The sequence below is a fragment of the Motacilla alba genome, chromosome 2 (genome assembly GCF_015832195.1).
Source record: "Motacilla alba alba isolate MOTALB_02 chromosome 2, Motacilla_alba_V1.0_pri, whole genome shotgun sequence".
Taxonomy (NCBI): Eukaryota; Metazoa; Chordata; class Aves; order Passeriformes; family Motacillidae; genus Motacilla; species Motacilla alba.
Window position 1 is genome coordinate 128,295,605 of NC_052017.1, and position 27,771 is coordinate 128,323,375.

At 40.2% G+C, this 27,771-nt stretch overlaps 1 protein-coding gene across 3 annotated transcripts; it reads right to left on the bottom strand.

The window, feature by feature from the left end:
- Positions 1–990: 990 nt before the first annotated feature.
- VIRMA (vir like m6A methyltransferase associated) lies at positions 991–26,129 on the bottom strand. 3 transcript variants are annotated; one of them, XM_038128037.1, is made up of 25 exons: positions 26,000–26,129; positions 23,279–23,394; positions 22,948–23,034; positions 22,511–22,559; positions 21,870–22,038; positions 20,818–20,940; positions 19,685–19,987; positions 17,811–18,963; positions 16,262–16,753; positions 15,354–15,508; positions 13,319–13,401; positions 12,780–12,873; positions 12,099–12,643; positions 11,301–11,536; positions 10,316–10,568; positions 8,569–8,786; positions 7,269–7,401; positions 6,537–6,689; positions 4,698–4,858; positions 4,348–4,444; positions 3,276–3,442; positions 2,786–3,117; positions 2,626–2,706; positions 1,799–1,942; positions 991–1,343 (listed from the first exon to the last, which is right to left on the bottom strand). In XM_038128037.1, exons 1-25 carry the CDS (start codon positions 26,060–26,062, stop codon positions 1,186–1,188), a joined length of 5,565 nt encoding a protein of 1,854 aa, XP_037983965.1. In that variant the 5' UTR covers positions 26,063–26,129; the 3' UTR covers positions 991–1,185. The 3 variants fall into 3 exon arrangements, with proteins under 3 accessions (XP_037983965.1, XP_037983966.1, XP_037983967.1); XM_038128038.1 differs by lacking the exon at positions 2,626–2,706; XM_038128039.1 differs by lacking the exons at positions 991–1,343; positions 1,799–1,942; positions 2,626–2,706; ... (5 more) ...; positions 7,269–7,401; positions 8,569–8,786 and adding an exon at positions 8,816–9,441.
- Between the last annotated feature and the right edge of the window lie 1,642 nt (positions 26,130–27,771).

The window sequence follows — 27,771 nt, forward strand, 5'->3', positions numbered from 1 at the left end:
TAAGTCTTACAGTGGAGCTCATTTGCAAAACTACATGTGGCCTTTAGGCTACCCCCACGCTATCCAAAAATCCAATGGCTACTGAAAATCTCTTAATTCTGTGAAACCCATGGAGCCCAAAGGAATGCAAACACATAAAACCTTACTTCACTGAATTCAATATGAAAATAAATTCAGAATTCAATTGAGTAGTGATATTTCTTTATGAATTCCTACTCCTCCTTTTTCTCTTTGCACTGTGTCTCAGTCTAATCACAGGAACAAAACTCCAGTTCTTTACAGAGCAGGTTTAACATCAGTGCCTGACTATGTGTTGGCTCAGGTTATACACCTGTGCTCTGCCCTCTCCTCAACTATGTTAGGCAGAGGAGAGGCAGGGAAGAAATTAACTCCAGGTAGTCTAAGGGTATGAGTAATTGCTTTTTAACTGAAAGTATATGCTGCTTTCCAGTGAAATAACTCCTGTGCTCCTCATGCATGAGCTGGAGCTACTGTAAAGTGATGGAATGTTGACTTATTCTCCCTGAAGTTAGTGACAGATTTTATTCAAATTTTACCTGGTGTGGGACTTAGAAGTTTCTAATCTCATTTCCCAAGATATACAACAAAACCTACATAAGTTACATTTACATTTGTATACTTTAACAGATTCATTATTTTCAGTTATTCTTCTATCATCGGCTACTGCAGCTGCTGGCAGACACACCTCATTCATTAATAACCCAGACTGGCTAACAAAAAAACAAAGGAAAAAAGGGCTAATGGCTCTAAACCTGAGAGAAAAAAAAACCAAAATTGCCTTACATACATATTTTTTAATTTTCTTGCAGTAATAAGTCACACACAAAACACTTGCACCTTTCTTTTGGCACAATGAATATTTAAGAAGTCCTTCAAGTCTTAACTCAAAGAGGTGCTTTACTGAGTATTGTCTACTGGAATCCACAAAAAAATTGAAACATTCTTTCAAAAGGAACAAAAAATTTACAATTGTACACAAAAAGTCTTGAATTTTATTGAAATTTCAATTCTTGTATCAAACAAAAGCTTTTTCTTCAGACAAAAATATTCTCTTGGTGTCCTCCAGATACCAGAAACTCTGAATTGGTCCGTTAGTGACGCTGCTTGCTTTGTCATCTTCACAGAAGTCCACAAGGTTGAGCTGTTCCACCATTGGGTCTTATTTTATCGTGTGAAGGAGCGTACATGACGACCTCTTCCACTGCCTCCACTAACAAATTTCCCTCTTGAGCCACCACTGCTACTACTATTAGCACTTGTCCAAGACGGTCCAATTCCTCCACGGCCTCTGGAAGCACGATCGCGAGGACTCGGTCGGTAGCCTTAAAGCAAAGAAAAGTATACTCAGTTGGAAAAAAAAAAAAAAAAAAGCCCTAGGCGGAGTAGCTGCTGCGAAAGCGTAAGAAACAAAACCAGGATGAGATACAAACAGCGTCTGTTTCCTCCTTTTAATTTTCACTTTTCTTTTAGGCAAGCACTGCTGCTTTAATTGCGCTATGATTACCATGGAGGTACGAAGACAATCGAATGACAAAAGTCTGAGTGCAAAATTAAGATTCTGCGATCAAGTGTTCAATTCAGCAAGTTTTATGGGTTACAGGGCAGCTCGTACGAAAGCACGTATTTGACACAGTCTCACTGACAACTGTTCATATATGCTTAAAACATTTGCTGAATTTCAAGGTGTCTGCAGCATCCTTGCATGGTTTCATTCGTAAAGCAAAAATGAAATTCAAGGAATTCTCTATAGTTCGATGCCCATATGAATACCATGTACCTGCTGAACTTAATGGTCTCAGTGGTGGCAGTGGACCCCTGTTAAAATTGCTTTGACCACCTCTACTGTCATTGTAGGTTCCCCTGGGCGTACTCTGTGCACTCCAACTTGAGCCTCGAGCACCTTCACGACGACTGTAATTTCCTGGATAGGGAGAGAAGAACCACACACTGTTGAGCAATCATCACTAGGTTTGGGGTTTTTTTCCATTTCATTCTTCACAATACTCAGGGTGGTAACAAAATATTTATACAATTCAAATAGATAAAGGTACTCTGTATCAAAATACCTGCAGTATTCCAACTTGAAGTCTACAAGTTACTCTATCCTGCACAGAATCAGGGAACAGATCTATTTATCAGACAAGGATTAAAGTTGAAAAGAATTCCCATAATCTAGCATATCAAGACAGACTCTTATGCTTTCAGATTTTGTGGTGAAATAAATCCTAGTATTTATAACTTTATGAATAGAAGTATTTTCTGTTTCTACTTTGCAAGGACTTGCCCTAATTATGGGATGGAAGGAAAAGGAATGCAATCTTGACTATTTATGAAAAAAATTTAACACTCTGTAGGTTACAATCTCCAGGTTCACTGAAAATTGCATCTTATTGTTGTCAGGATCTCCCACGCTTTTATTCCAAAGCCTCATTTAAATCCAGAGATGTACTGTGGAGCTTGATTTCAGGAACTGCATGTCACAAAAGGCAGGGAAGCACTCCAAGAGTTACTGAAACAGCTGACTCCTTTTGTAAAAAGAGAGGCAGAAAGGCAGCATGGGAATTCACGGCCTTGTTTCAATTGTACAGCTTTGGAGGTTCTCACCTTCAAGAGAATCTTTCCTGGTGCTAAACAACTCATTGCAACAACACTGCTTCAGGAAGATCTCACACCGGGGACGATGAACTGCTAGGAAATTGGGTTGGTATTACTGAAGCAATTTTAGCATGCATCTACTCCAGTTCTAATACAGGAACCAACATACCTTTTGAAGCAGGTGGTGTAAAGAACCTGTTCTGACTGTGAAAAGCTCCTCGTCCTCCACGATTCCCTGAGAACCCACCACGCGAAGAAATCTTCTGTGACACTTTAGGTGGCCTTTTGGCTGGTGGTATCCCATCTGGAGCAACCACTTCTTTGCTCTCTGCAGCAACAAAATCATCCACATGCATGGAGGGTGGCCTGCTTGTGTTCTGTTTCCTCTGACGGAAGATATCGTGTGGTCGAATTCCTTGTCCAAATCCTCCCCTTCCTCTTCCTCTGGGTGGTGGCACAACATGAGCTCTCTTTGCAGGCTCTATGTACTCAGATTTCCCACTGTCATGACAAACCATGATTTAGTTAGCTCATGAAACACTGCACTACTGATGGTCAGGCATTCTCCATACTGGAGATGCAATTTGAAAGGTATCTGACATTTTGACAACATACAAATCAATGCTGAGGACACTGTTAACTCATTAAGCTCATTTTACCTGGAAGTTATGAAGGTCTCATGCTTGTGCTTGCCGAGCTTGAACCCTTTTGTGGTTTTTGTGCGCCCAGGAGATGATGGTTCTGACAAAAATGACCTCTCCAATTCAGCTTGCAAGTCAAAGTCACTGCAGCCCTTCTCTGACAGCTCAATTAAGTCAACTTTTACCTTCAAAGAGAGAGTTTAATCAAAACAGTCATTACTAGCACCTCCAAAAAAAAAAAAAAGAGCAGCAGTAACAAAAGAAAAAATGCAGCAGAGCTGCAGCAAAATTATCTTGACAGATCTGAACAGAAAAGGAGTGAAGGGCATAGCTGTCAAATATGAACACCTATCTTGTCACTTAATGACCCACAGCGGGACAATTCTCTTGCTTAAGATACAGCTCTATAAATTTGTTAATGTCACTGTTATACAGTTTTGGTTTTGCTGAAGAAATTAAAACATAACTATCTTTGCATGTAAATTAAAGGAGTAAAACTAGAAAAGAATTAAGGCAATGAAGTCAACAGAAACTGATGGTTTCTCACACAAGAAATTAAGACTCTGCTAATTCCTTAGTTCCAAAAAACCAAGAATGCTTGTATTTTTCACTATTAGCATTAAAGTTTAGATTATAAAAGTTTCAAAAACTGAAGTTTTTGTGCAGGGAGTTTCATTTACTACTGCCATGTTTCCCCCTTGTGTCACATCAGAGCAAATATTTAAATTTAAAAAAAAGTGAAGCTATCGGGCTCTTGTGGATATTAATGCAATGACAGAAGACCATCAAGGAGAAGAAACTAAATCACATTCTTTTCTACATTTAATACAAAGTGATAAAAAGCCTCAACAGCAGTGCAAAAGCAGTTTGGGACTGACACTGCAAAAGATGCCAATTTTGTAGCAGCTTCCAAGTCAATCTGAAGGCATTTGATAATCCCTTTAACAAATGCCAACCTCTCTGTCTGGGTTAAGTTAGAAAGGTGAGCTCAGGAAAACAAACCATTTGGCCACATGAATTTCTGATGCTACTAGTTCACGTTAACCCTCATTTTTAAATCCACTTCAGACACGTTAATGAAGCCTTTTACCATATCCAGGTCAGTGTCTATTTCTTCAGCCTGAAAGGGTGAGAACCACATGGACTTCAGCTGGTCATCCATCACATCTGCCAACACATATGTAGTCCTACAACAAAACAAGGCCAAAGGCCTGTTTGGTTATGAACCACAACCAATTGCAAGCATGCACAGTACCACAGGCCCTGGGGTGAACACTGCCGCCCTACCCTTGATACTCACATGACATTAAATACAATGGGACTCATGGGCAGTAGTGACAACAGTGCTCTTTACATCCTGTTTTTAATGTACTTAATTTACGTATGCATAAAACACTCCATTTTCACAAATAAATCACTGCTGACACTCAACCATTTTACCTGTTGTTAAACAAATTCTGAAGAGAGTCTGGTGCAGAAAGAGTAGGCTCAACATCTTGGTCACTCAGTGGACAAGAATCACCTGCTGATTCCAACATCTGCCTTACTCCAACAATGTTGTCCAGTAAGGATTCAAGGCCATCATCTTCCTTAGAACGATCCTATGCCAACACAGAACAAGTCAGAATTTTTTCCCCGCTGCAGAGAAGGAATGATGTTTTGCTTATTCACTAAAAAAGAGGGAGGTACCATACAATAGTCTACCCAGCCACAAATAGTGAAAGTAAGACACCTGAGTAAACGAACAACAGCAGAAAGCTCCTAGGGGGGTACTAAACATACCATGTCACCACATGCACATTCTAGGTTCCATTCCCAACTGATGCAATATCCTTTATAACAGTCCCAAGGAAGACACTGTCCCAGGTTTTATTTAAGAAGCTCTCTGTTAGAGCATTCCAATGTCCTGTGTCTGCTGTTCCTCATTCAGAACAATTGTGGCTTTTAATCTCTTAGCTAATAGATGTAGGCAGCCAGGGAAGGAACAGGAGGGAATACAGCACTTGAAAGGCATTTGTTGTCAACAGGCTGTGGAGCAGCTGTTTCATGGACTCTCTTAAATTACCCATCTACTGCATGGCTGCCATCAGTTACATGGAATCAGATTTGAATATCAGAGTTAAGTTTGCAATTACAATCACAAAAAAGCTGGATGCACTGAATTCTGTATGTCCTCTAGTCCATTCTCCACCATCACTGCTGGAAGCAGGCCTATCATCAAAGCCAGATAAGGTCAGCTATCCAGTCATGTCTAAAAACAGCTCCAGTGACCTGGAGAGCCCACAGCCCTGCTGAACCTGTTCAGTGCTTCACTTCTCTCCCAGTGACTTTTTTTTTTTCCTAATGTCAATCTGAACCTCTGAAGCCACAATCGGGGGGGGGGGGGGGGGGGGGGGGGGGGCATTGCCCCTTGATTTATCATCTGGAATTACAAAAAGAAGTTTGATTTCACCATTTTTGTTACTATCTTCCCAAACAGCTGTGGCAAACTCTGAAATAGTTCCTGAACTCTCTACTCTCTTCACCAGGCTAAACTTCTTCCTCTTCTCTCTCTAGCACATGTGCTGTAGGTCCCTGACCACCTTGGTAGAACCCTCTCCAGTTTCCCCAGGTCTCTCTAGAACTGGTGAGAGGGCAAAGCTGGTCAGAGGTGAATAGAACACTCACATGAGAGCTCAGCAGCATCCTGTGGTGGGAGACAACAAGGCCCCTGGATGTGCTGACCATGCTCCTTCCAGTATGGCTGAGAACACACACACTCATCTGCTTCTAGTGACCCTTCACTGTTGGCCCACACTTTACCCATCAACCAGCATAACCACCTGGCCCTTGTCAGCCCAGCCTGCAACAAGGCATGGGATTAGCCTGCTTTCACTGCAGACCTTTGCATTTTTCCTAATGAACCACACAAACTTTCTGCTAAATCAACCCTAAAGCATTTATTGAGGTCTCTCTGGATTGAGGCTTTGCTGTATGTCAGGTTAGTCACTCCACCCATCCTACTGGCATCCACAAATTCACTGAAAAGGTATCCATTGTTCAGGCCTCAGATGAAAACATCCAACAATATCCAGCCTCCAGTATTAATTCCACTTACCAGTCACCAGTAACATCAAGCCACTGCTAAGCTGAGGCTCATGTTGTTTATTACATCAATAATCTGCTTCACCACTACCTTACACCCTTTGCTTGTAGGCATGTGCTGCCTTCCCTAACACCATTAACTGCCTGGGCTAACAGAAAACTGCAACATCAACTTGGTTATTTGAATTCTTTTACCATAACATGTTTCTCCAGATCAAGAAGCAGGCTTTCTGGGGTTTCTTCTTTGTTCTGTAGTAGATGTTTTAACTCTGCAGTGGTAAGACCCAGCGTTCTGCCTGAATGGGATCCATCTGTTTCCATAAGGCTTCCATCATCTCCACAACATCCCTAAAATATTTGACAGTTGGGGAGTAAGTACTCATAAATGTTCAATACTTCTGGACTGCAAACCCCTTTGAATTCAAACACACATTAGAGCAAATCTAGCAAAATGAGTTCTCTTGATTTGAAAACATATGATGTAAATTATTTTAACAAAGTACACTTCAACAAGCAAGTTTATATACTGCATCAAGATGAATGCAACCCTTTCCTGTACTAGATGAGGTCGGTATCACAGATTTTATAGTTCGTTCTACACATCAGTACAGCAGCTCTCTAACAGGACGCTGTGAATCCAGAAGTGGGACACCACTTCTATACTATTCACTTAGGAAATCAGTGTGAACAGATATGCCTTTCTTCCTGCTGAAGAAAACCCTTCTTAATTACTAAACATACATCCTTGCCCAGCTTTCACAGATTTCATTAAAAACTAAAGATGGCACTAACATTACTGATGGAAAAGCCTTACCCAGCAAACTGCAGAATCAACTGCTTTCAAAATAATTGTTCCTGAGCATGTCTCACACTGCAGATTTCAGAGAAATGCAGCTGAGTTTAAGCATTCAATACATATTCACTTACCAGCGTATCAGAGTTTAGAATCTGTCGCATAAAATCCAAAAATGAAGAGGCCAGTTCGCCCGTGTCTTTGCTGAAACTAGTTATTACTCGCTTTAATACAGTGTACAGAGCATTGCTGTGTTTCCTTAGAGAGCTGTTTTCAAAACAAAATGAAAAAGTACTTTATTAGTACATACACTGTGACCATTCCACCATAACTGGTTAGAAGAAAATGGCATATATGCAAAATAAACCTGTCAAATTTTACAATTATCAAGTTCAGCCTTGATTACAAAGCTGGACCATCATTATTTTCTCCGTACTAGACTCCTGTTTTCACCAGTACTGTCTGCAGATATTTCAGAGTGCACATATACAGCTATATATACTACCTCCAAAACATTCAAGAAATTACAATTTCATCTTTGGCAGAAAAGGGACTAAGTACAGAAATATGTGCTCACACAAGGACCTTATGTATGAAGCAGGATCATGCTTGCAGCTACAATTTCACTCCATGCCCTGATGCCTAACTGCAGAAAACAAACTGTAAAGGCAACATGAACAGGAATAGCAAGGCTGTGCACTGAAGCTGACAGCTGGACACATGGGATTCAGCATCTCTAAGATGCAAAAACAGCATCTGTAACTTGCTAATTTTTCATTGGTGGTTATACGGCTTCTTGCATCCATGACTTATAAAGTGTTTTGAACAACCTCATATTGACAAGGTTCCTTTTTCTCTCTGCAAACCTCACCTTTTTGCCTCTGCACTTCAGCAAACAAAACAGGTCCAAATATAGGACAAAGAATCAAGTGTCAAAACAACATGCTGTCCAATACATGTATATATTCTGTTCAAAGTGAGTGAACAAAAATAGTTTGGAAAAAAAACAACTCATTTCTAAAGCCTTAATTGTCTGGAGGTCAGAACACCTGGGGAAGTGCAAACTGAATCCCCTAAAAATAGAGGAATTACAGACAGTTCTCCAACGTTCCAGATGAGAGCTCTTTGAGTGTCTCAAAAGAGAAAGAGCACTACATCTCATTCTAATCCTCCAGCCTTGGAGTGGGGAAACAGAGTGTACAAACCTGTTTCCAATGCTTTGTCTCGCTCTTGGAACTAAGTGCTTCTGTATGCATACTACAGAAATTATTCAGAGTGTGAAGGAAGACCAAAATACTGAGCCTGAAGCCCCAAAGTGAAACAAAAGCTTAGATGCCTTACCCTCAACATTTTCTACCAAACATGTAAAAAATTATTTCACACTACCGTTTTTCAACACTTTTAACCTCTCAGTGATATCATAGAATACCATACCTCTTCAAGTGGTAGAAGCCATAGTCATGCTCTGTAAGAAACATCATCGTTCGGATGCATGTCAGCAGACAACTGTAACTGCTCTCGGAATTTGTTAATGTTTCCATCAGACAGTCACAAATTAAGGGCATCAGCTCTTTGCTTGGTAAGGAGTTGGAAAGCTGCTCTGATTCTGACACAGAGCCTTCTGATGAACTTGGTAAAATAAGTGCAATATCCTAAAAGAATTATTATTATACATATAGTAAAAATGCATTCTGTATGACTGCAGTAAAATAAACCATACATGAAGTCAGAAGCACTGGGTTCTTTCACTATCCCTTTATCATCTTATTCCATTATTTCAGGTATTACTGACCAGCAAAATACTAATCTAGAATATGTTTTTTTTCAGTCCTGTTACGGGTTACAAACCATTATTTGTTTCTAAAACATAAAAGCTTCAAATTCTGCAATAACGTAGCAGAGCTAAAACGAAAGCCAAATAGTCATTGGATAACATACAGTTACCTGCCTAGGAAGTCAATGTGTCCCTCAATCTCAAAACACTGGTCTAAGAGGCTGAAGTTCCTTGGCTGGTTCAGCCTGGAGAAGAGAAGGCTGAGGAGTGACCTCACAGCAATCTACAAGTGCCTTAAGGGGAGCAGCAGAGGGGCAGGTGCTCTCCTCCTTCTGGTGACCAGCAACAGGACACAGGGAGATGGAATGAAGCTGCACCAAGGGACTTTCAGCTTGGACATCAGGAAAAGGTTCTTCACTGAGACTTGGTCAGTCACTGGAACAGGGTTCTCAGGGAAGTGATTAGCCACCAAGCCTGTCACAGTTCAGAGAGCATCTGGATGACACTTAGTCATGGTTTAGTTTTAGATATTCCTGTGGAGGGCAGGGAGTTAGACTTGATGATCTTTATGGGTCCCCTCTAATTCAAGATATGCTTTGATTCTAAGGTTCTGTGAAAACTAAGAGGCTGCAGACACCAGCTGTGAAGCTTAGAACCCTCTGTCACTTTCATACTGTACATAAAATAAAACAAGAATGATTTTCCCTAAGAGTTTGTAAGGACAGAGAGATCTTGTTTATATGCAAGTGGCTGACTATCTCTACTGACCAACAACATCCAAATGTCTTTTGTGTAACTGAGTAAGCACTAGATCAAATAAATACATGCACTAGTGAGACAAATAATGGCATGCTAATCTGTGCACACATTAATGAGAAACTACAGGGCCAGTCCATGAATCAACTTTCAACTAGCATTTCTTGCCTTGCTCTAGCAACTTCTGCTTTTTTTAATGAGGAGTTCTACAGTACCAGCATAGCATACATATCTCTTTGCATTTGGAATACATTTTCAAGAGGTTTCAGTTAGACCACTAAGAGATACATATTTAACTAGGTAAGAAGTGAACAGTGACAACTCAAGTTTTGGCAGTGGCCCACATGGAGAAATGGTATCCCTCTCTCAGCTGATGGGACAGGAAATCTTTGTGCCATTCAGTTTCTGGTCTCTAATGAGCTGCCAGAACAGTGCACATAGTGCAGAAGACATGTCACAGGATGGAAAATATTTACATTCAAGAACAAGAAGGCAGCACATCTGCCAAAGCAGCCAACCATGCACACTTTTTGCATTTTAACAATGTTATTTTTATAAATTTTGGAAAAACAGGGGTACTTAAGAAACAAGCTCATTTAATTTGTCTCCTACAATAATCAGCACACATTATGTATTAAATATAGCAATTACCTGATCACAGAGGGACTGCAAAAGGGAAGTTACATATTCAGAACACTGTTGATGAGTGACATTGTCCCCAGCTGATCGCATCAAAGCCAAGAGCTCCTGGAAAACCTCTCCATACTTTTCATCTCCTTTAGTAGTTCCATTGATAAGATGCAAAATAGCCAATTTACAAGCTTTATGTGAAGCCAGGGCATCCAATAAAGCAAGCAGTCGAGTGGTCTGTCCAGTGTACTGTTTCTCTTTGTCTTCTGTGTTGCTGAAAGGGTAACAGTGCACTGTGAAAAAGCTAGTTTAAAGTGATCTAAGAAACTATAAAAACAACCATCATAGGAGTCATATAAGTCTGCATTTTAGAAAAAAATCCACCTAGTTTGCATACTTAAACTTACAGTTCCATTTACTTTTTGAAAACTGCTCAATTTTCAGTAAAGAACTTCTGGTCACATCATTAATTAATCTACTGTGCATTTAATAAATTGTAGGGCATCTAGTTGTATAAGATAAATATGCTGTTATGTAAACAGTATCTAAGTGGATAATTATGTTTTAAAGAAAGACACTCAGTTTCAAAACCCTCTGAACCTGTAACATTCAACTTCCACTAGTTTACAAACATCTATACACATACGTAATCCCAGCACAGCAAACTTTACTGGCCTGCTCTTCTTATTTGTGTCATACAGGTCCTTAAAGTACTTTATAGGCAAGATGAGGCTTTGCAAAGCCAACCTGAAGAAAATCTTCCTAAAATACTTACCATAAACATGCAAGATGAAACTCTCTACATCAAAACCTAGAGGTATGAGCTGGTTCTCTGGCAACCTTAAGCATTATCAGGACACAGCATATAGCACTGGAATTAGTATTTGTTCAGCCCATGATGAATAATATTTCCAAAAGTATTTTCCTCCCGCTAAATCTACTGCACAGAGGCAAGGGGAATTCAGCAGTTCATCAACAAAATCTTTGCAAGAGAAAACAGAAATACCTTTGCAGGTCTTCTACAATTAGATCCAATACTGTCCTCATGATGAGAAGAGCAGTAGGTGAAGCCAAGTCACACAGCTGAACACAAATCCGCCTCAACATATGCTGAATGGGCTGGCAGGAAGAGCCAGAGAAAGATCGAACGATCTCCTGGATCAGCTTGGCCTGCACATGGAGGTGCATACTCCACAGCTTCCTGGTGTTGAGTGCCACTGCAATATCATGGGCTTCAATTACCTGCAGGAACAGAAGGGCAGGAGGGCTCTTCCTGTCAATTTCTATGATAGAACCTGAATTCTATCACAATGTATAAACAAAGTACAACTGCTGTCATCATTAAAAACATGGAATGCCATTTTCATTGTCATCAAATGACAGTGCGTGAGCCAGCAAATTAGGTATTCCTTCAGGAGCATGGATTGTCACACACCTTTTATGCTTACTTAATAAAGATCACAAGCTCAAGATCCATGACAAAAGAAAAAGAGCCTTAATATACCAAGTTCAGCATTCAGAGTTAAATTAAAATCTTCAGAGACAGTCATTTAAGTAACAGAACAGGAGTCTAGATAATCTCACAAGGGACAAAAGAACAACATATGACTGCTAACTTAAAAAAATGCTCCAAATAATACCAATTTTGTTTCTGCTGAAAAAGACTTATCTACAAAGAATCTGTATAAGCCCAAATGCTTTACTACAACTTTAATTCATCCTTTCACATATCTGTTCCTTCAACCACTACAAAAATGGTCAAAGCATTATATACAAATAATAAAAATTCTTTAAAAACTTATACCTGAGTAGTCTGCATGGGTAGTGGAAGAGGCAACAACTCTGAAAGCAGTATAAGTCCAGAGAAAAAGCCTTCAGGAATTCTCAAAATTGATGAGAGAACTTCCTTCAGCATTAAAGACCAAGTATTGTTTGCCAAAGTTTCCTCAGAAATGGTAAGTTTTTCATTAACACCTTGTGTAAAAGTCAGTAAGACATCAACAATGTCATTCTGGATTTTCTGTTCATCGCTATCTAAGCGGCCTGAGAGAGGAATAGAGCAGAGGAGCATGTGTAAAGAAACAAGTGCTGCAGGAACACGCATGTCCTTGAATTCAAAGGATCCACCCCTCAGGAGTTCTGTCAGCATTGTTTTAAGGAGAGTCAGTGTACAGCGGGCCATGGAAATAGTAGTGACTCTGTGCAGCGTGGTGCCCATGTTGACATGGAGTCGCCAAGGCTGAATGAGGATGCTGTTCAGCTTCTGTAACACCCGGATGAAGGTGTCCATTCCCTCGGAAGAGAAGAGCTGAATAACTGCAAGGTTCCATTTAAGGTCTTTCTGTTGACCTGTACAGAAAAGAAATAACATTTCTGTATTTCTAATTTCTCCTGGGCAATCACAGTTATGTTTTAGCCAGATTTAAGTAGAAGACTCAGAAAATTAAGATTTGTACTTTAATCTGTACAAATACATCAGCCATACCTTCTACCATAGGCGGTGGACATGCAATATGACAGAGAACACGAAGTGCAGTGGGAAGACCAACTCCATCTGGAGTCATCAAACTGTCAATATTCTTTTAGGGGAAAAGAAAAAGAAAAAAAGGAAGCCTGTATTACAAGGAAGGACTTTATGAGTATACTGCTTGCTTAGTATTCAAATTCTGTATTTAGTTACTGTAAGTATGTCACAAAATTTAATTATTTCACCTTTTGGTAAGCAGTCATAAATAAGGCAGAAACAAAAAAAAAAGCATCAACATTTGCATTGTGATTTACAGGAAGCTAAAATATTTCAATAATCAGATCTTTGCATCATATATTTACCTTATATTTTGTTTCAATAAATATAACAATGCAAGACCCAGCCTAGATCATAAGCTTTAATAGAAACATCTCTTATGGATAACAGTCTTTATTTTTAAATGTGTTAGTACATATCTAAGACAAAATATCAGACTACAAAAGGTCTAAGCTTATAGAACATAAATAAAAGACAGCATCTACCTATATTTTACTGACCTGTTTGATATATTCAATAAGATTTGGAATACAATTTATTTCAAATCTAAGATTTTTCAAAGGTTCAAGCCATTTGCTGAGCTCTGGGAAAAAAAAAAGACTTAAGTTAGTGAATTTGTGATCATAAAACCTTTTTCAATCAAAATGTATGTAATTTACACAATAGGCACTAAAGCCAAGTGCAAAATTTGCGAGGCACACAGTGCAGTTGTAGCCAGCTGAAAAGCATCAACAAAAATAGAACTTCAGGACAGGCAATATATATTATGCACCCTGACAAAATTTGGCTCAGGTCAATCTGAAGACAATTTTCATCTCATTATCTGCATTACCTGTAATCAAATAATTTTTTACAAAAGACACTAAGGGGCACTGTCAGCTAAAGAAAAGAACCAGAACACATTCACCTTTATGTACAGCATAGGTTATTACAAACTATGTACAAAACTTCTATTAAGTGCCCAAATAAAGCCAATCTCTGCCCTGCACTCCACTCATGCTAGAAGTCCTTACAGATTATCAGTCTCTCTCTTAGTCTAGAATAACCTGAAAGTCCCAGGTTCCTGGGATAAGATATTTAAATATTTAAAAACCATTGTTTCTGAAAATATTTGTAAAGACATGAAGATCAAGTGTATATGAATTGATGACTCAGACTGATTTCATGATTTGGTTTAACAGGCCAGCCCTGCTTCTCATAAAGTGGTCTGATGATCAGGTGAGCAGCAAAAATAAGAGCATGACAGAGGAGAGATTTAAACTATAACTTTGAAGAATTCTGATTTCTTTCAGTGCATTTAAGTTTTGGAAGAAATTATTGTCTACATGAGTCGGTTAACCAGTGCAGAGCACAACTTTGGACATCAGAGTCTGAATGTTCAGGTGTCAGAATAATCCCCAGCAGGATTTTTCTGAGTGTCCCAGGCCTGATCTGTAAGTCAACACAAGCTGGGAAGACACCAAGACACAGCTTGGAATGAAAAGATGTAGTAACAGGGTAACATGGACTATTCCATGTCAGCTGGCCTAGGTGCCTTAAAACAGTCCCAGGATTATTTAGAAGTATAGATTTTGTCAGACTACATCACTGTCCTGGTTCCAGATGGGATAGAGCTTGTTTTCCTCCCAGTTGCTGTTCAGAGCTGTGTTTTGGATTCAGCATGAGAATAACACTGATAACACACTGATGTTTTGGTTGCTGCTAACCCTAAGTCAGTGCTTACCCTAAGTCAAGCACTTTCCAGTGTCTCATGCTCTGTGAATGAGGAGCTGCACAAGAGGCTGGGAAGGAGCACAGCCAGGAGAACAGACCCAAACTGTCCAAAGGGATACATCCATACCATGGGATGTCATGTTCAGTATGAAAACTGGGACAGTTGCCTGGAAGGGGATGATCACTGCTTGGGATGGGGCTGGGCAGTGGTCAGCAGGTGGGCAATTGCACTGTGCATCACTTGTTTTCTTGGGTTTTAGCTCGTCTCCTTTTTATTACAATTATTACTGCTGTTATCATCAGTATTATTAGTATTACTATATGCTACTTTTTTTCAATTATTTAGTTTCTTATCTCAGTCCAGGAGTTTTACTTGTTTTTCCCTGATTCTCCTCCTCATCCCACTGGGGGTGGGTGGCAAGGTGAGCAACAGTGATGTGGTACTCAGTGTCCAGTGAGGGCTAAACCACAGCAATAGCAATAGTAAACAAAAATACGACTCAGCTCACTGACTCATCAGTCCACTTCTACAGAAATTTGCTCTCCTATTATCAACACAGTTGAATAATTTCAAACTTCCTGTAATTATCCAGAATTCATGGTAGCTATTTTACTGGAAAAAAATTAACTATAAGTATTTCCTATTTAACTCTCATTAACAGAAAAAAATTGTGCATTATCTCAGTGACTCAACTAATCAGATGCAACTGCAAAAGTAATTTCATTATCCAAGCCAGACAACTGTAAAGCACCAATTATTCACATAAAAAAGATTTCTTCTATACATTCAAACAATTCAGTTGATAATTACACATACTGTACCTTGCAACTTGGTGTTATTTTCGTCTGCTTTACAAAGCTTCAGCAGAGGTGCTGAGTGCTGTTCCAGCATTTGGACATCACTGGAAGATTGTACCACCAGCAAAACAAGGATGCAGGCATAATTATAAGCCACTGACTTCTTAGACTTTGAGTCTCTGAAACAACAACAAGGCCTTTCTTTAGATCTCAGCTAACACAACTGGGTATCTGTTAAGATTTTCATTATTTGACCCCTAAAAATCTACCTACAGAACTTTTACCTTCAACAAGGATTGCCCCCTATAATTATCAATTAAAGAAACCCAAACAATTTCCTCCTATGTTTTTTGGCAAGTGAATGCTTTCTGCCACATTATACACATTCACATTCATTTCAGCATCAACAAACCATGAGATCCAGTCAAGTGGCATGCAGTTTATTTTTATGTAACTTCATCTGTTTCACAAATCATTTTTACATCACTGCTGCCTAAAGCAGTACAACTGCCTGTCCAGAGAAAACAATTACTGTAATTAACATCTACATGAATTTGAAGAATTGAGCGATTCCCACCCCAGAGTAGTGTGCAGTACTCTCCGTACCAAGTCAAACCTTTTACTTGTTTCACAGGCAACATTTTATGCTTGAATAAAAACTGTCTACTTACTGATTTTTTCACATAATCAAAAGTTTGCCCTACATATATTACAAGAACTTTGTTGATGACCTACACAGATTTGGAGTATTAAGTACTTGATTACAAATTACAGGCCTGATTTGTTATTACATGCTTCTACTTAAAAGTTGTTTTGGCTTTAAATAAAAACATCAGGATCTAAAGGAAAATTTAGATTTATGGAATTATTTATAAAAGATAGATACTTTTAAAATTAAAAAACTAAAGGAAAAAAATAAATGCATACATTACCCTAAAGCTTCTTTGGAATAATACTCCATTAAAGTAATAAGACTTTGGAGATTTTTTTCCAGACTGAACACATGAGCCACAGCAGATCTTCCTACAGGGTTAAAGGTGATCAAGTAGAGGTTGTGAAGTGTTCCCAGCAGATCTGAGTGGTCAGTCTCCTCGTTGGCTGTGCACCGCTGGAAGTGGCAGAACAATTCTGAAATGCACTGTAATGTCTGTGTTGAATGCAGGAGCCACAGGGCAAAAGTGTCCTCATTGGCACCATCTGACTGCAGACCTTCCTCTTGATCTGGATCAGAAAACTGACAAAGTGCTCTAACCAACAAGTTTGTTGCTTCGTGCTCAGAAATAAAGAAAAGAAGACCCTTCTGCGACTGTGCCAGGAAACGCAATATATCTCGGATAGCCTGAAGCACACCTGGATGTGCACCTGTCACTGGAAGAGACAGTAGCAAAGTAATGCATTCCAAGAAATGGTGACTATGAAGATATCTGAAAAAAAACCAAACCAAAATCAGGAAAATAATCAGCAGTGCTACCAATATTTGTCAACAGTTTTATATAAACTATGTACCTCCTAGCTTTAGTACTTACAGTTCTGTGGACTATGAGAAATAACTAATTATGAAGTAGTACAAAATTTAAACCCTACAAAATGTAATAGCTATATTTACAAGAAATAAGTCCTAAAATTCTGATATCCATTAAAAAACCCAAACAATAAAAAACCTCAACTATATCTACACACAAAACAGGACACTATATTTTATTGTATTTGCTGCATCTGAATCATTATCAGTGCCAGATTCAATGTTTTAAATGTGCTAGAAAATCAGTTACAGCATACCTAGCAGGCAATTTTTTAAGACTCTTTGCACATAGATACTTATATTCAGCCATGATCTACACCATTGCTACCAAAGAAATCCATCAGCATTTAGAGAAATACCTTCTAGACAGAAATTTTCTAACAGAGAAAGAACCCATGAGCTGTTTTAATTTGCTGATGGCAGGCAGGCCTCAGCTCCTCTGCCTGTGCTGCGAAAGTGAGCACAGTGACACAACTTCATGACCTCTTCATTAATCTGAGGCCAGATTGCCTCTTGCCACCTTGACATCCAGACTAAGGAATTCCAGACTTATTTCATCCATACACATATTTGTGTTCCAAGATGACAAATGAAACACTCTACATTTACAACCATTTCAAACTGGACAGCACTTAGCATAACCAGTCAGCTATGAATGCAACTATCTATGAATGCAATTGAAGGGCGAGCACATTACCAGCAATAAGGAGATTAATAAGGAGTAATAAGGATGTTAACTTCTGGCTAGGTGCATTCTAGGTTGATCAAAAGCCAACAAAATAACAGGCACATTATTTTATCAAATTCTCTCAGACTTTATATCCACAATCTAGAATCTTCAAAAAAAAGAATTAAGTGAAATATCTAGCAAAGTTTTATTCAACAAAGTCCCCCCTGAAATATATTTCTATCAAGCTGGAGGAAACACACTCTAGAAACTGAATTCACAACTGCTGTACCTAAACAGGACAGGGTAAGGATCATCCCTTTCTGGAGGGCCCGTAATGCGTGCCATGGTTGGGAAAGATTTCACAGGGGGCTGAATCATTGTATGAGGAGCAGTTTCCATCAAATGGAAGATCTCTTCAAGAAGACTGACAAGTTTTTCCATCTCTCCTTCGCTTATATTAGAAGATTCCAAAAGATGATCCATATCCATAGGAGCCTCCACATCATTTTCATATTCTTGGTTGGTTCTTTCAAGTCCTGCCAACTCCTGGTCCTGTTCTGACTCTGTGTGATTAGGAAGAGGAGGAGTGTTCTCTGCTAACTGATCCACCACCTTTTTAATGTCTGACAGAATCTCGTAGAAGTGACATTTCTGGAGAATTGCAGAACCAGCTGTAACAACTCGCACAGTCTGATCTAACAGTATGAGTTCCAGGAGTTTCTGATAACCACTTTTTTCATGTACATCTGTGCCACCTCTTAGAAACATTTCCATTCCTTCAGTCATACTAATGACACTATCCAAAGCTTTAAAAGCATTAAGTTTAAGGGACGATGATACATGATCTGCAAACAACAGTTCAAACAACACATTAATAACTCCTGCCTGCAAGAGTGCCGTAATTCCTTGAGTCCCACATTCTGCTAAAGAAGACACCAATTTTGTCCCAGCTTTGAGCTGTCGAACGTTCAAAGCAATGGGCTGTTTGAGAGCCACCTGAAGGTTTAAAGCTTGCAGGGTCCAGTCTACTAGCTGGGTAATATAGTCTTGCTTTGTGTCTTTCACCAGCAGGTAGCTCAATTCTTTAACTATTAAACTTGGAATTTCTTCTAATGCTGTGACCCACTTTGCACCCCTTTCCTCTTGATATAATTCCAACAGTTCAGTTAATTTAACTGAGCCTTCCACTGCCCCTGAATTTTCTTTTTCTGTGTCTTGGTCCTTTATTTTAGCAACTTCATTTTCAAATACAGTCTTGTAAGGGCAGCTGAAGTATAAAAGCGGTCCAAGCTCCTTTTCAAAAGGTTCATATGTCACAGGAGGCACAGATGCCAGATCCTCGGGAGTATATTCAATATCAAAGCTTGGATACTTAAATGTTTCACGTTCTAGATCAGCAATTACATCTTCATCACTTGAAATCTGCTCATAGCCATCATCTCCTAAAAAGAGAAAGATTAAATTACCAAATCAGTTATGAATAAACCAGTTCATAACTGCAGAGAACATCTTCCAAATACAAAGTAGTGATTCATTTTACACAAATATTACTAGATAGAGAACAATCACACACTAACATACAAAAAGTCTTCTCTTTCAAGATATGAGTGAAAGCACCACCTGACAGGGTTTTTTTATGTCATAATGGAGTCATTTTAAAGAATGTATAAATCAAGAAGTTTAACTAGAATACACATTACTACAGCTATATTCCAATTTTCTTCCTGTGATTGCACCTATAAAAATGCTTCTAGCCTGCAATTTTTGCACAGACACAAGTGGGATCTTTAAATAACATAAGAAGATGACAATTAAATATATTATATAAACAACTTCACTTGGTTTTTACTTAAGAAATAATCTTTCACCACTTTCCTACATTTTTAAACAAAGATTGAATGTTCATTCTCACCTACACAACTGTATCTATTTTCCTCTATTTATAGAAAGTTTTACTATAAAGAAATAAATATTCAACACCAAGATACTGTTTTATGCTTGAATAAAAACTTAAAAATAAATACTGCTCTTGAGAGATGTCAGGACCACAAATAAGGCAATGTTGCAATAACCAAGGGAAAGTTCCTTTGCACACACTCATCACGAAGGTACTGCCATCCGAATTTCATAAACCTCTATTTTTTTCTAAATTCTAAAACTTACCATCACCTTCTTCCTCCTCTTCACCCTCTTCTTCATCTTCGTCATCTTCCTCCTCCTCCTCTTCTTCTTCATCAGCAATACTCTCTACTGTATGACCATCATCATCATCGTCGTCGTCGTCATCCTCATCCTCCTCCTCCTCAACATCCACGTCATCATCATCTTCCCCTTCTTCTGGCTGATCTTCCTCTACCTCCCCATCATCCGAATACTGGCTTTCTTGATGAATGGACGTTCGATCAGGAGAAATCGGCTCAAAGTAATCCTCCCTATGGTCCACATCATCTTCTTTTTCCCCAACCACTAAAAACAGACACAAAGTTTCAGAAATAAGAGCACTTTTCTGAAATCCAAAGATATTAAACAGGACTGGCCCTATGAATAGATCCCATCTGGCCCCATACACTCGGCCTGACCATTCCCTCCTTGATTACTGAGGGTTCATTCAGCTCTCTGTGCCTGTCTTCCAGCCCAGGGTACCTGGAGATAACTGCTTTTCCTACTAAAGACTGAGGCAAAGAAGTCATTTTTTTTTTTTACACATCCTTTGTCACCATGTATCCCCCTGCATACAATAAGAGAGATTCTCCTCAGCTCTCCTTTCTTTTTTTTTTTTTTTTTTTTGCTAAGGTATTTATAGAAATATTTTATTGTCTTTAATGGCAGTATATATGTTTTAGGTTTCTGCATCACAGATACTAGAGATGCAAAAAAAAAATCTTGAAAATCTTGTCATGATTTGACTGAACACAATCACTTAGTTCAGCAAGACTATGAAGACGTAGAGTTCTTGGCACTTCTAACCAATACAGAGACTGGGTAACTTGGCAGATGCTGCAGAATAATGCAGAAGGACAATGGATACCAGAGTCAACAGAACACTTATATAAAACATGAGCAGCATGTTCAATAGTGCATTGGTTAACAGCCAATATTCCCAATCTACTATCTTTAAAAATGATGCAAATGAACAAACCCAAAACTTATTTTTCTCCAAATCCCTTTACTAAAACTGAATCTGGCCAGCAGAAGTAACAGCAGATAAGAAACTTCACGCTGGGCAGGAACACAGAATTCTGCCTCCTCGAAGCAGTGATATGCAGCAAACAAAACACAGTCTCTTCTCATTCTACCTGACACTGGCATAGGTTCATCCTCATCATCATCAGGAGGAGGAGGGCCTGGAGGTGTCCTTGGTCCCCTGGGCTGTGGTCTTGGAGGACTTCCATTGAATTGGTCTTCTTTCTCTCCATCAACTACATTTATTGGGAAAATAAAAACTTGCATTTAATGAAACCACAGGAATAAAAGCAGAAAATTGTTGGGCTTCAGGGCTGCTTTTGACCAGGGTGCACCATTGCTGAGCCTTTATCTATGTTCTGCGTTACATGAGGCAACTTTAGAAAGTCACTTTTGATGAAGTAATTTTTGATGTAAACAAGAACTACATCAATAAACAAGCTTATTAACACTATTGATTTTTTATGTAATACTTGTTTAAAACTTATATGAATAATTGCCAATTTTGGTTTTGACACTACTCATACTCTATACTACTCATACTGTAACTCTATCAATAATATCTGAATTGCTTTAAAAAAAAAAGTTCACATTTTACTCAACTGGCTTTTACGGTTTACAACTGTCTTACTGCACACAGTATTCAAATTTTGCAGACTTCCAGACACACTTTGAACAATAAAATCTAAAATCAAAATTGAAGCAGAAACTTGACCATGGATTCTATTCATGGCTGTTCTAAAACCAGTGCAGAGCACTCTTCTGTAATGTATTTTACACAAGTCAGATAAGCAAAGTTAGCTATGACTGTGAAATTTTCTTGTGACTTTAATACTATTCTAATCACTTTTTTTTTAATATTCCAATCATCCACACTGTAATGAGTTCACACAAGTTAAACTGCATTTTTACCATCCAAAGTAACTAGCAACACATCAAATAAACCACTCTCATAAAAGCACTGGATGATAATATGATTTATATCGAAAACCATTCAATATAAATCTAGAAAAAAATATGAAACATATAAATATAAAGACACAATAAAGAAAAATAAAAGCCACTGTAATCTAAAATGTGGAAGAATTGGGGATTTGTTTTTCAGATGGGATACTGTAACAATGATTTGTAAAAGAAAAAATCTCTGTCTTCTCCCAAGACTCACCATGTTTTGGATTCCTTTTCAATCCAGGCTGTTGCTGGGGAGGTGGAGGCGGCGGGGGTGGTGGAGGAGGTGACTCTCTCTCATGAGTTATTACCCGGTCAACTGAGCCATATATTGCCAAAGTCAGACAGTTGTACCACCCTCTAAGAACCAATCCATCCGTGTTGACCTGTTGGTTAAAAAAAAAAAAAAAAAAAAAAGTAAAAGCACTTAAAGACAACTCCAAAACAGTTATTCTAGCATCACTGTATCAGTATCTGCATAAAAGCCAAAAGAAAAATCCAACATTAAAATACCTCTTTATCCCACATTTTAAAAACTGAGAACACATTAAGCACATCAACCACTGCAACAAATAATCTTTCTCTAAAAGCATTAAATTCCTTGCAGTATATACATTGAATACATAGATCCCTAATCTACTACAGCCTATTAATGAAAAAAAAACCAAACAAAAAACCAAAAGACAATACAAAAAACCACAAGAAAACTCCAAGAGTATCTAAACTACAAGCAGGTTTTAGGATAAGGTTTGAAACAAAAAAACACTTTACACAGTGCTAACACATCACATGAAACCATATTTACACCTGAATGACAGATATGCAGGGAAAGAAGAGGTTTAAATTGCACAGCATTACCTTTGCATTGGGCCTGAAAATAATTGAAGTGTTTTCATCATATTCAAGGCTGTTAAATGAAAGATACAAAGTCATTTTTTCATTAATATAAAGCAGAAGTATAACACAGCAATACTAATCACACAAGCCAATAATAAAACACTGAACAAATACATACAAGAAAGAAAAATCACTTCTTTCTACAGAATTCTTTGCATTAATATATATGGGCTCTGTAAATTTAAAAATAACAGAAATTTTTCTTACTTTAAGCATAAACCTCTGTCCTTCCACACTGATCAGAGAAAAACGACAAGAACACAAACTAGCAAAATCCAAACCAAACATGAAAGTCACGGGAGACACAGGATTTTCTATCGCACATTCTCTGCACTATAAAAATTTTCAGGAGGAAAAGGTAGATAATGAAGTCACACACTAATCTTGAAGGAACTTACCTGCCCAGCCGATCAAAAACAGGGGCACTTGGTTTGCTGACATTGTTGAAAAACAAGTCCAGTTGAAATGAATGGGGGGATGTCTCTCTAGGAACAGAATGAAAGTAAAATTAAATTAGATGAGTTCCTTATCAGAGTAAGCAGGACTACCAAGGAGAAAAAAACCACAAAATTATACTGCTTAAGGAATGCCCCAAAATAATTAGAAATTCAGCAAACATATAAATACATTTTACATTTTTATGCAGGAAGTTCTACTGAGATACGAAAGTTAAACAAAAAAATAAGAGGAAGGTTTTCCTGAGTCTGATACCTGGTATCTGTCACTTACCCATAAGCCCTGTTGTCAGGCAAACTTGTGTGAGCTCTCACTCCTGGAGGAATGACTCGGACTTCATTTATGTAAACCACGCATGGAAAACGAACCACATCAATATTGGTACTTTGCTACAAAACAAAGAGGAAGCAAAGTCTAGGAAACGTAAAACACAACATAATGTACTTGTATTCTCTACTAACAGAACATGTGGCAATCTTAATAATACAGTTCAATTCTGTAACACACTGATAAACACTGTTACACAGAAAAATAAGAGTTTTTAATATAATCTCGGCACTTTTCATATATTTTGACACTATTTTTTCATAGAAAGTGTTACTGGTTCATTTACTTCAATTACTACCTTTATTTGCAAGGATCTTTTAAACAGTAACAGTTTTTTTCCAGACAGAAAGTATTCGTGATGTAATTCTAAGCATTAGTAATTTTCATATTTCAAATATAATATTAAAAATTATAACAATACTGTAATTCAGTACATCTGACTTACAAAAGTAAGTACAAAAATCTGTACAAAATTTCCTTACGATGTTTATTTTTCCACTTTTGCAACATCAGAAAACCTTTAGCAAATATCATTTCTGTTTACCACACAGTAACAGCAAGTATAAAGAATTCTTCCACTCTCCAAAAAGATGTTTGAGCAAATTAGGAAGTTATCAAACTTACAGTGACTTCCCATGTAGCAGCTACTAAATAATTAATGCTGGACGTCTTCTCTCACTAAATTCACCGCATTAGATCTTACTACATTCATCCATCATTTTTATTGTCTATATGCTCATAAAACAGTACACATATATAACTTCATGTTCAATTGTAAACATACAAAGACTTTCTTAAGAGAAGCTCAGAATCACATTTCCAATTAACAAGCTGAATCAGCAGACTGAGAGGAAAAAAACCCAAGCCACTGATCTATTAACACAACTAAAAAATGAAAAATAAAATAACAAGTTGATCTGCAGTCAAAATGTATCTCTTTCACTACAATCAGAAAGCAAATGAAACCAGCAGAAAGCAAGTACTAAAATTTTTAGAAAGCTAGTAAGCAATGAAACAGTTAAAGTGGAGTTTTAAACAGAGTTTTTAAGATACGGTTTTGGGCATGTGTTACTGTCCTCTAAAAAATCAATGCAGACATTTTTTAGCACACAATACAACATCTTGGTCTGTGGGCTGATGTGTTAGAAGCTGGATGGTGGAACCAAAGGAATCCTGCTAGGACAGGGAGCACAGATGCACAAACAGGAACAGGCTAAGCGCAGCCTGCATGGAACAGCGGCTGTGGGAGCTCATCCGTGCCTCTAAAAAACATCTGAGTCATGCAGGAGACTCAGAGTTCTGGAGGAAGGGCTGCTGTGGGGAGCTTCACCCCCAGGAGCACCACCCAAATAAAGACACACTCCTCTTTAAATGATGCTGCCTTATGTCCCGATAGCCATGCATCAACATCACCAAAACAGCAAGTGAATTCAACCCCCTTCTCCCACAAAACATTAAAAAAGACCCTACATCAGAACTACTCAACAGCAGCTAAACTGCACAGCTAAGCCAAATAAATAATTTTATTCAAAACCACAGCAGCACTTTTCAAGAACCGTAAGTTCCAGTGTAACGCTCACAATCCACAAAGTGGAAGAATCAGTGTAACATAAAGAAGGCTTTCAAGAAACACACAAAATGCCTAAGGTTCAGGTTTGGACCATCCCACTGGTAAGAATGGAAGTGACAGAAAATTATTTTAAAAGATTAAAAATGTTCAACAAGAGAACACAGGGTCCTAGAGAGGAATAAGAATACCGACTGTTTCTACCCGGGGGGACAGCACTGGGTAGCACTTCCCATCAAACATTGTTTTAAATAGTGGCATTAAAAACACATTTGGGCCTTGCTAATCTGGACAGCTGGAAAGCTCCTGAATAACTTTTCAATTGCATTTCACTGCAGCATGAGCTCAAAATACTCCATTTTCTCTCCCTAATGCCTATCCATGAATGCAGTCCAGTTATTGTGTGAATTTGAAACGTCTCTGTCATGTTACAGTACAAAATCACTTTTCCCCTAACAGTCCCATTCCTTCTCCCTGAACAGCACATCGAACTCAGCCCCAGACAAATCTGCTGCAAGACCAGAAGTTTCAAAGATGCTCAGCATCCCAACACCCTCAAAATGCAATATTTGCAGGATCTACCACTGCCAAAAAAGCATGACATACTCATTTTGGGTAAACGGAATAAATCTAAAGGAATACCTCACAAACACACAAATATCCCTCAGCATCATCAGCTACAAGAGGATCAGAAATCTCACAAGCGGCAGGAAATGGCCCTCTAGCCGACTTCTTGCATTATATCGCCTTCTCGAAGCACGTTTAACTTCTTTGTTCTCCTCTCTCCTCTACTCCCCGTCACCTCTAAATCCCCGCTGTATTCCCTCTACCCTCAGCCGCCTGCCAGCTGCACATCGGGCTGCCAGGACAGCGGCTCGAGAAGGCTTGGCGTCCGGCGAGGCGGAAAGGGAGAGCAGCCCCCGCTTGAAGGCACCAGCCCGGGGCTGCTCCTGCCCGACCGCCGCCGGGGCCCGCCCCAGCGGGGGCTCCGCACGACCGGGAGGCCCCGGCGCGAGCAAGGGGGCGCCGGCAGCAGCCCAGGAGAAGGGAGAGGAGGGGAAGGGAGGTGAGAGGACAGGCGGACCCAGACCCCGCTTTACCTCCGCGCTCTGGTGCTTGAACGTGTCCAGGAACAGCAGCTCGGTGGCGGCATCCGCCGCCATCTTGGCCGGGCCGCGGGGGACGCGCTTCCGGCGCGCGCGCCAGCGCTTCCGGGCCGCGCGGGGCTGAGGGCGGGACGGGGCTGAGGATGAGGGCGGGACGGGGCTGAGGATGAGGGCGGGACGGAGCTGAGGGCGGGGACGGGGCTGAGGCTGAGGGCGGGGACGGGGCTGAGGGCGGGGACGGGGCTGAGGCTGAGGGCGGGGACGGGGCTGAGGGCGGGGCCGGGGCTGAGGGCGGGGACGGGGCTGAGGGCGGGGACGGGGCTGAGGCTGAGGGCGGGGACGGGGCTGAGGGCGGAGCCGGGGCTGAGGGCGGGGACGGGGCTGAGGGCGGGGACGGGGCTGAGGGCGGGGACGGGGCTGAGGGCGGGGACGGGGCTGAGGGCGGGGACGGGGCTGAGGCTGAGGGCGGAGCCGGGGCTGAGGGCGGGGACGGGGCTGAGGGCGGAGCCGGGGCTGAGGGCGGGGACGGGGCTGAGGGCTGGGACGGGGCTGAGGGCTGGGACGGGGCTGAGGGCGGGCTGAGGGCGTGGGCAGGGCGGGTCCTACCGCCCCCTGCGCCGTCAAGGGAGAGGGAGTCTGGGTTGCTTCAGCACTCACGGAGTCACAGAATGAATTAAGCTGGAAAAAACCTCTGAGATCGTCGAGTCCAACCTTTCACCTGCTAAAACTCGGGCCGCAGTCGGAGCTGTGAGCAGCGCGGCGGTGCCCCTGCTCTCCACAGACCCCAGTCCCCGCTGGGCGTCACCGCAGCCCGCGCCCAGCCTTTGCCTCCGCTCGCTTTCACGAGCTCGGTGCTGGTTTGTTTCAGCCCCGCCTAAGAAATTTCCTTTGTAGCTTTTCCCATGCTTAAAGCAAACTCTTTTCAGGTGAAGAACTTGTCGCTTCTCTCAAGTTCGTGAGGCACAATTCCTTTCAACCTTTCCGCAGCGCCAGATGTACCCGTTTAGCATGCTTTGCCCTTCTGCAGCAGCAATCAAGTTGTACAAGCACTGGGGACACCACGAAGCCAAAGCCAGCTCGTGGCCAGGAGAATGATGTGGAATTAATCTTATGCAAGCGGTGCTGGTTACACAAGTTTTCTGTACGAGCTCTGTGCCTGACAGCAAAGCTGCACTATGTGCCTGCCTTTGGAGGAAACTGTAAAAAGATGTGTTACATCTCTGGAAGGAAGCCTCAGCCAAATACCTGCACTTTTCTTAACGGTGATAATTATCCCTTGCTATCTGCCTCTTGTGTCTGAAACAGCTGCTTATGAAATACCCTGGTTTATGTGTCTATCAGGACTTCACAAGCCGCTTTTTTGTTCCAGTAGCTGAGCTTGCTGCTGTCTCAGCACTCCAAACTTTCACTTACACCAGGAGCAGCAGTCCTCCAGGTTGTATTCCACATGAAAATGTTGCATGACTTTAAACAAGGCTGTGGTTCAATATATCCATTTGTGGTGGTGAAACTAGTTCAGGAAGTTCCCGTCCCCACAGCACGTGTTGGGAGCCAGCCACAGCATGCAATTCCCCAATGAGTTCTACTGGCACACCTGAAGAGGTGTTTTGTGGCTGTGCAGGGATACTCATCAGCTAGAATTTCTTCTCAGTTCACTGAAAACATGGTTCTGCCTCATGCTATTCGAACAGATGCAGTAAAAGTGCAAATCCCTTTAAAGAAATATTTCGCAATTTGAAAGCCAAGGGGCATCCTTCACCATGCTG

Bases quoted from the DNA above. Each gene is read 5' to 3' on its own strand.
- VIRMA (XM_038128037.1), bottom strand. From the start codon at position 26,062: ATGGCGGCGGATGCCGCCACCGAGCTGCTGTTCCTGGACACGTTCAAG. The intron at 16,754-17,810 runs GTACAGCAGTTG...GTTTTTTTTCAG, and splicing joins CCTTACCCTGTCCTGTTTAG to ATATCTTCATAGTCACCATT. The intron at 15,509-16,261 runs GTAATGTATGCA...TTGTTGTTTCAG, and splicing joins TATTCCAAAGAAGCTTTAGG to AGACTCAAAGTCTAAGAAGT.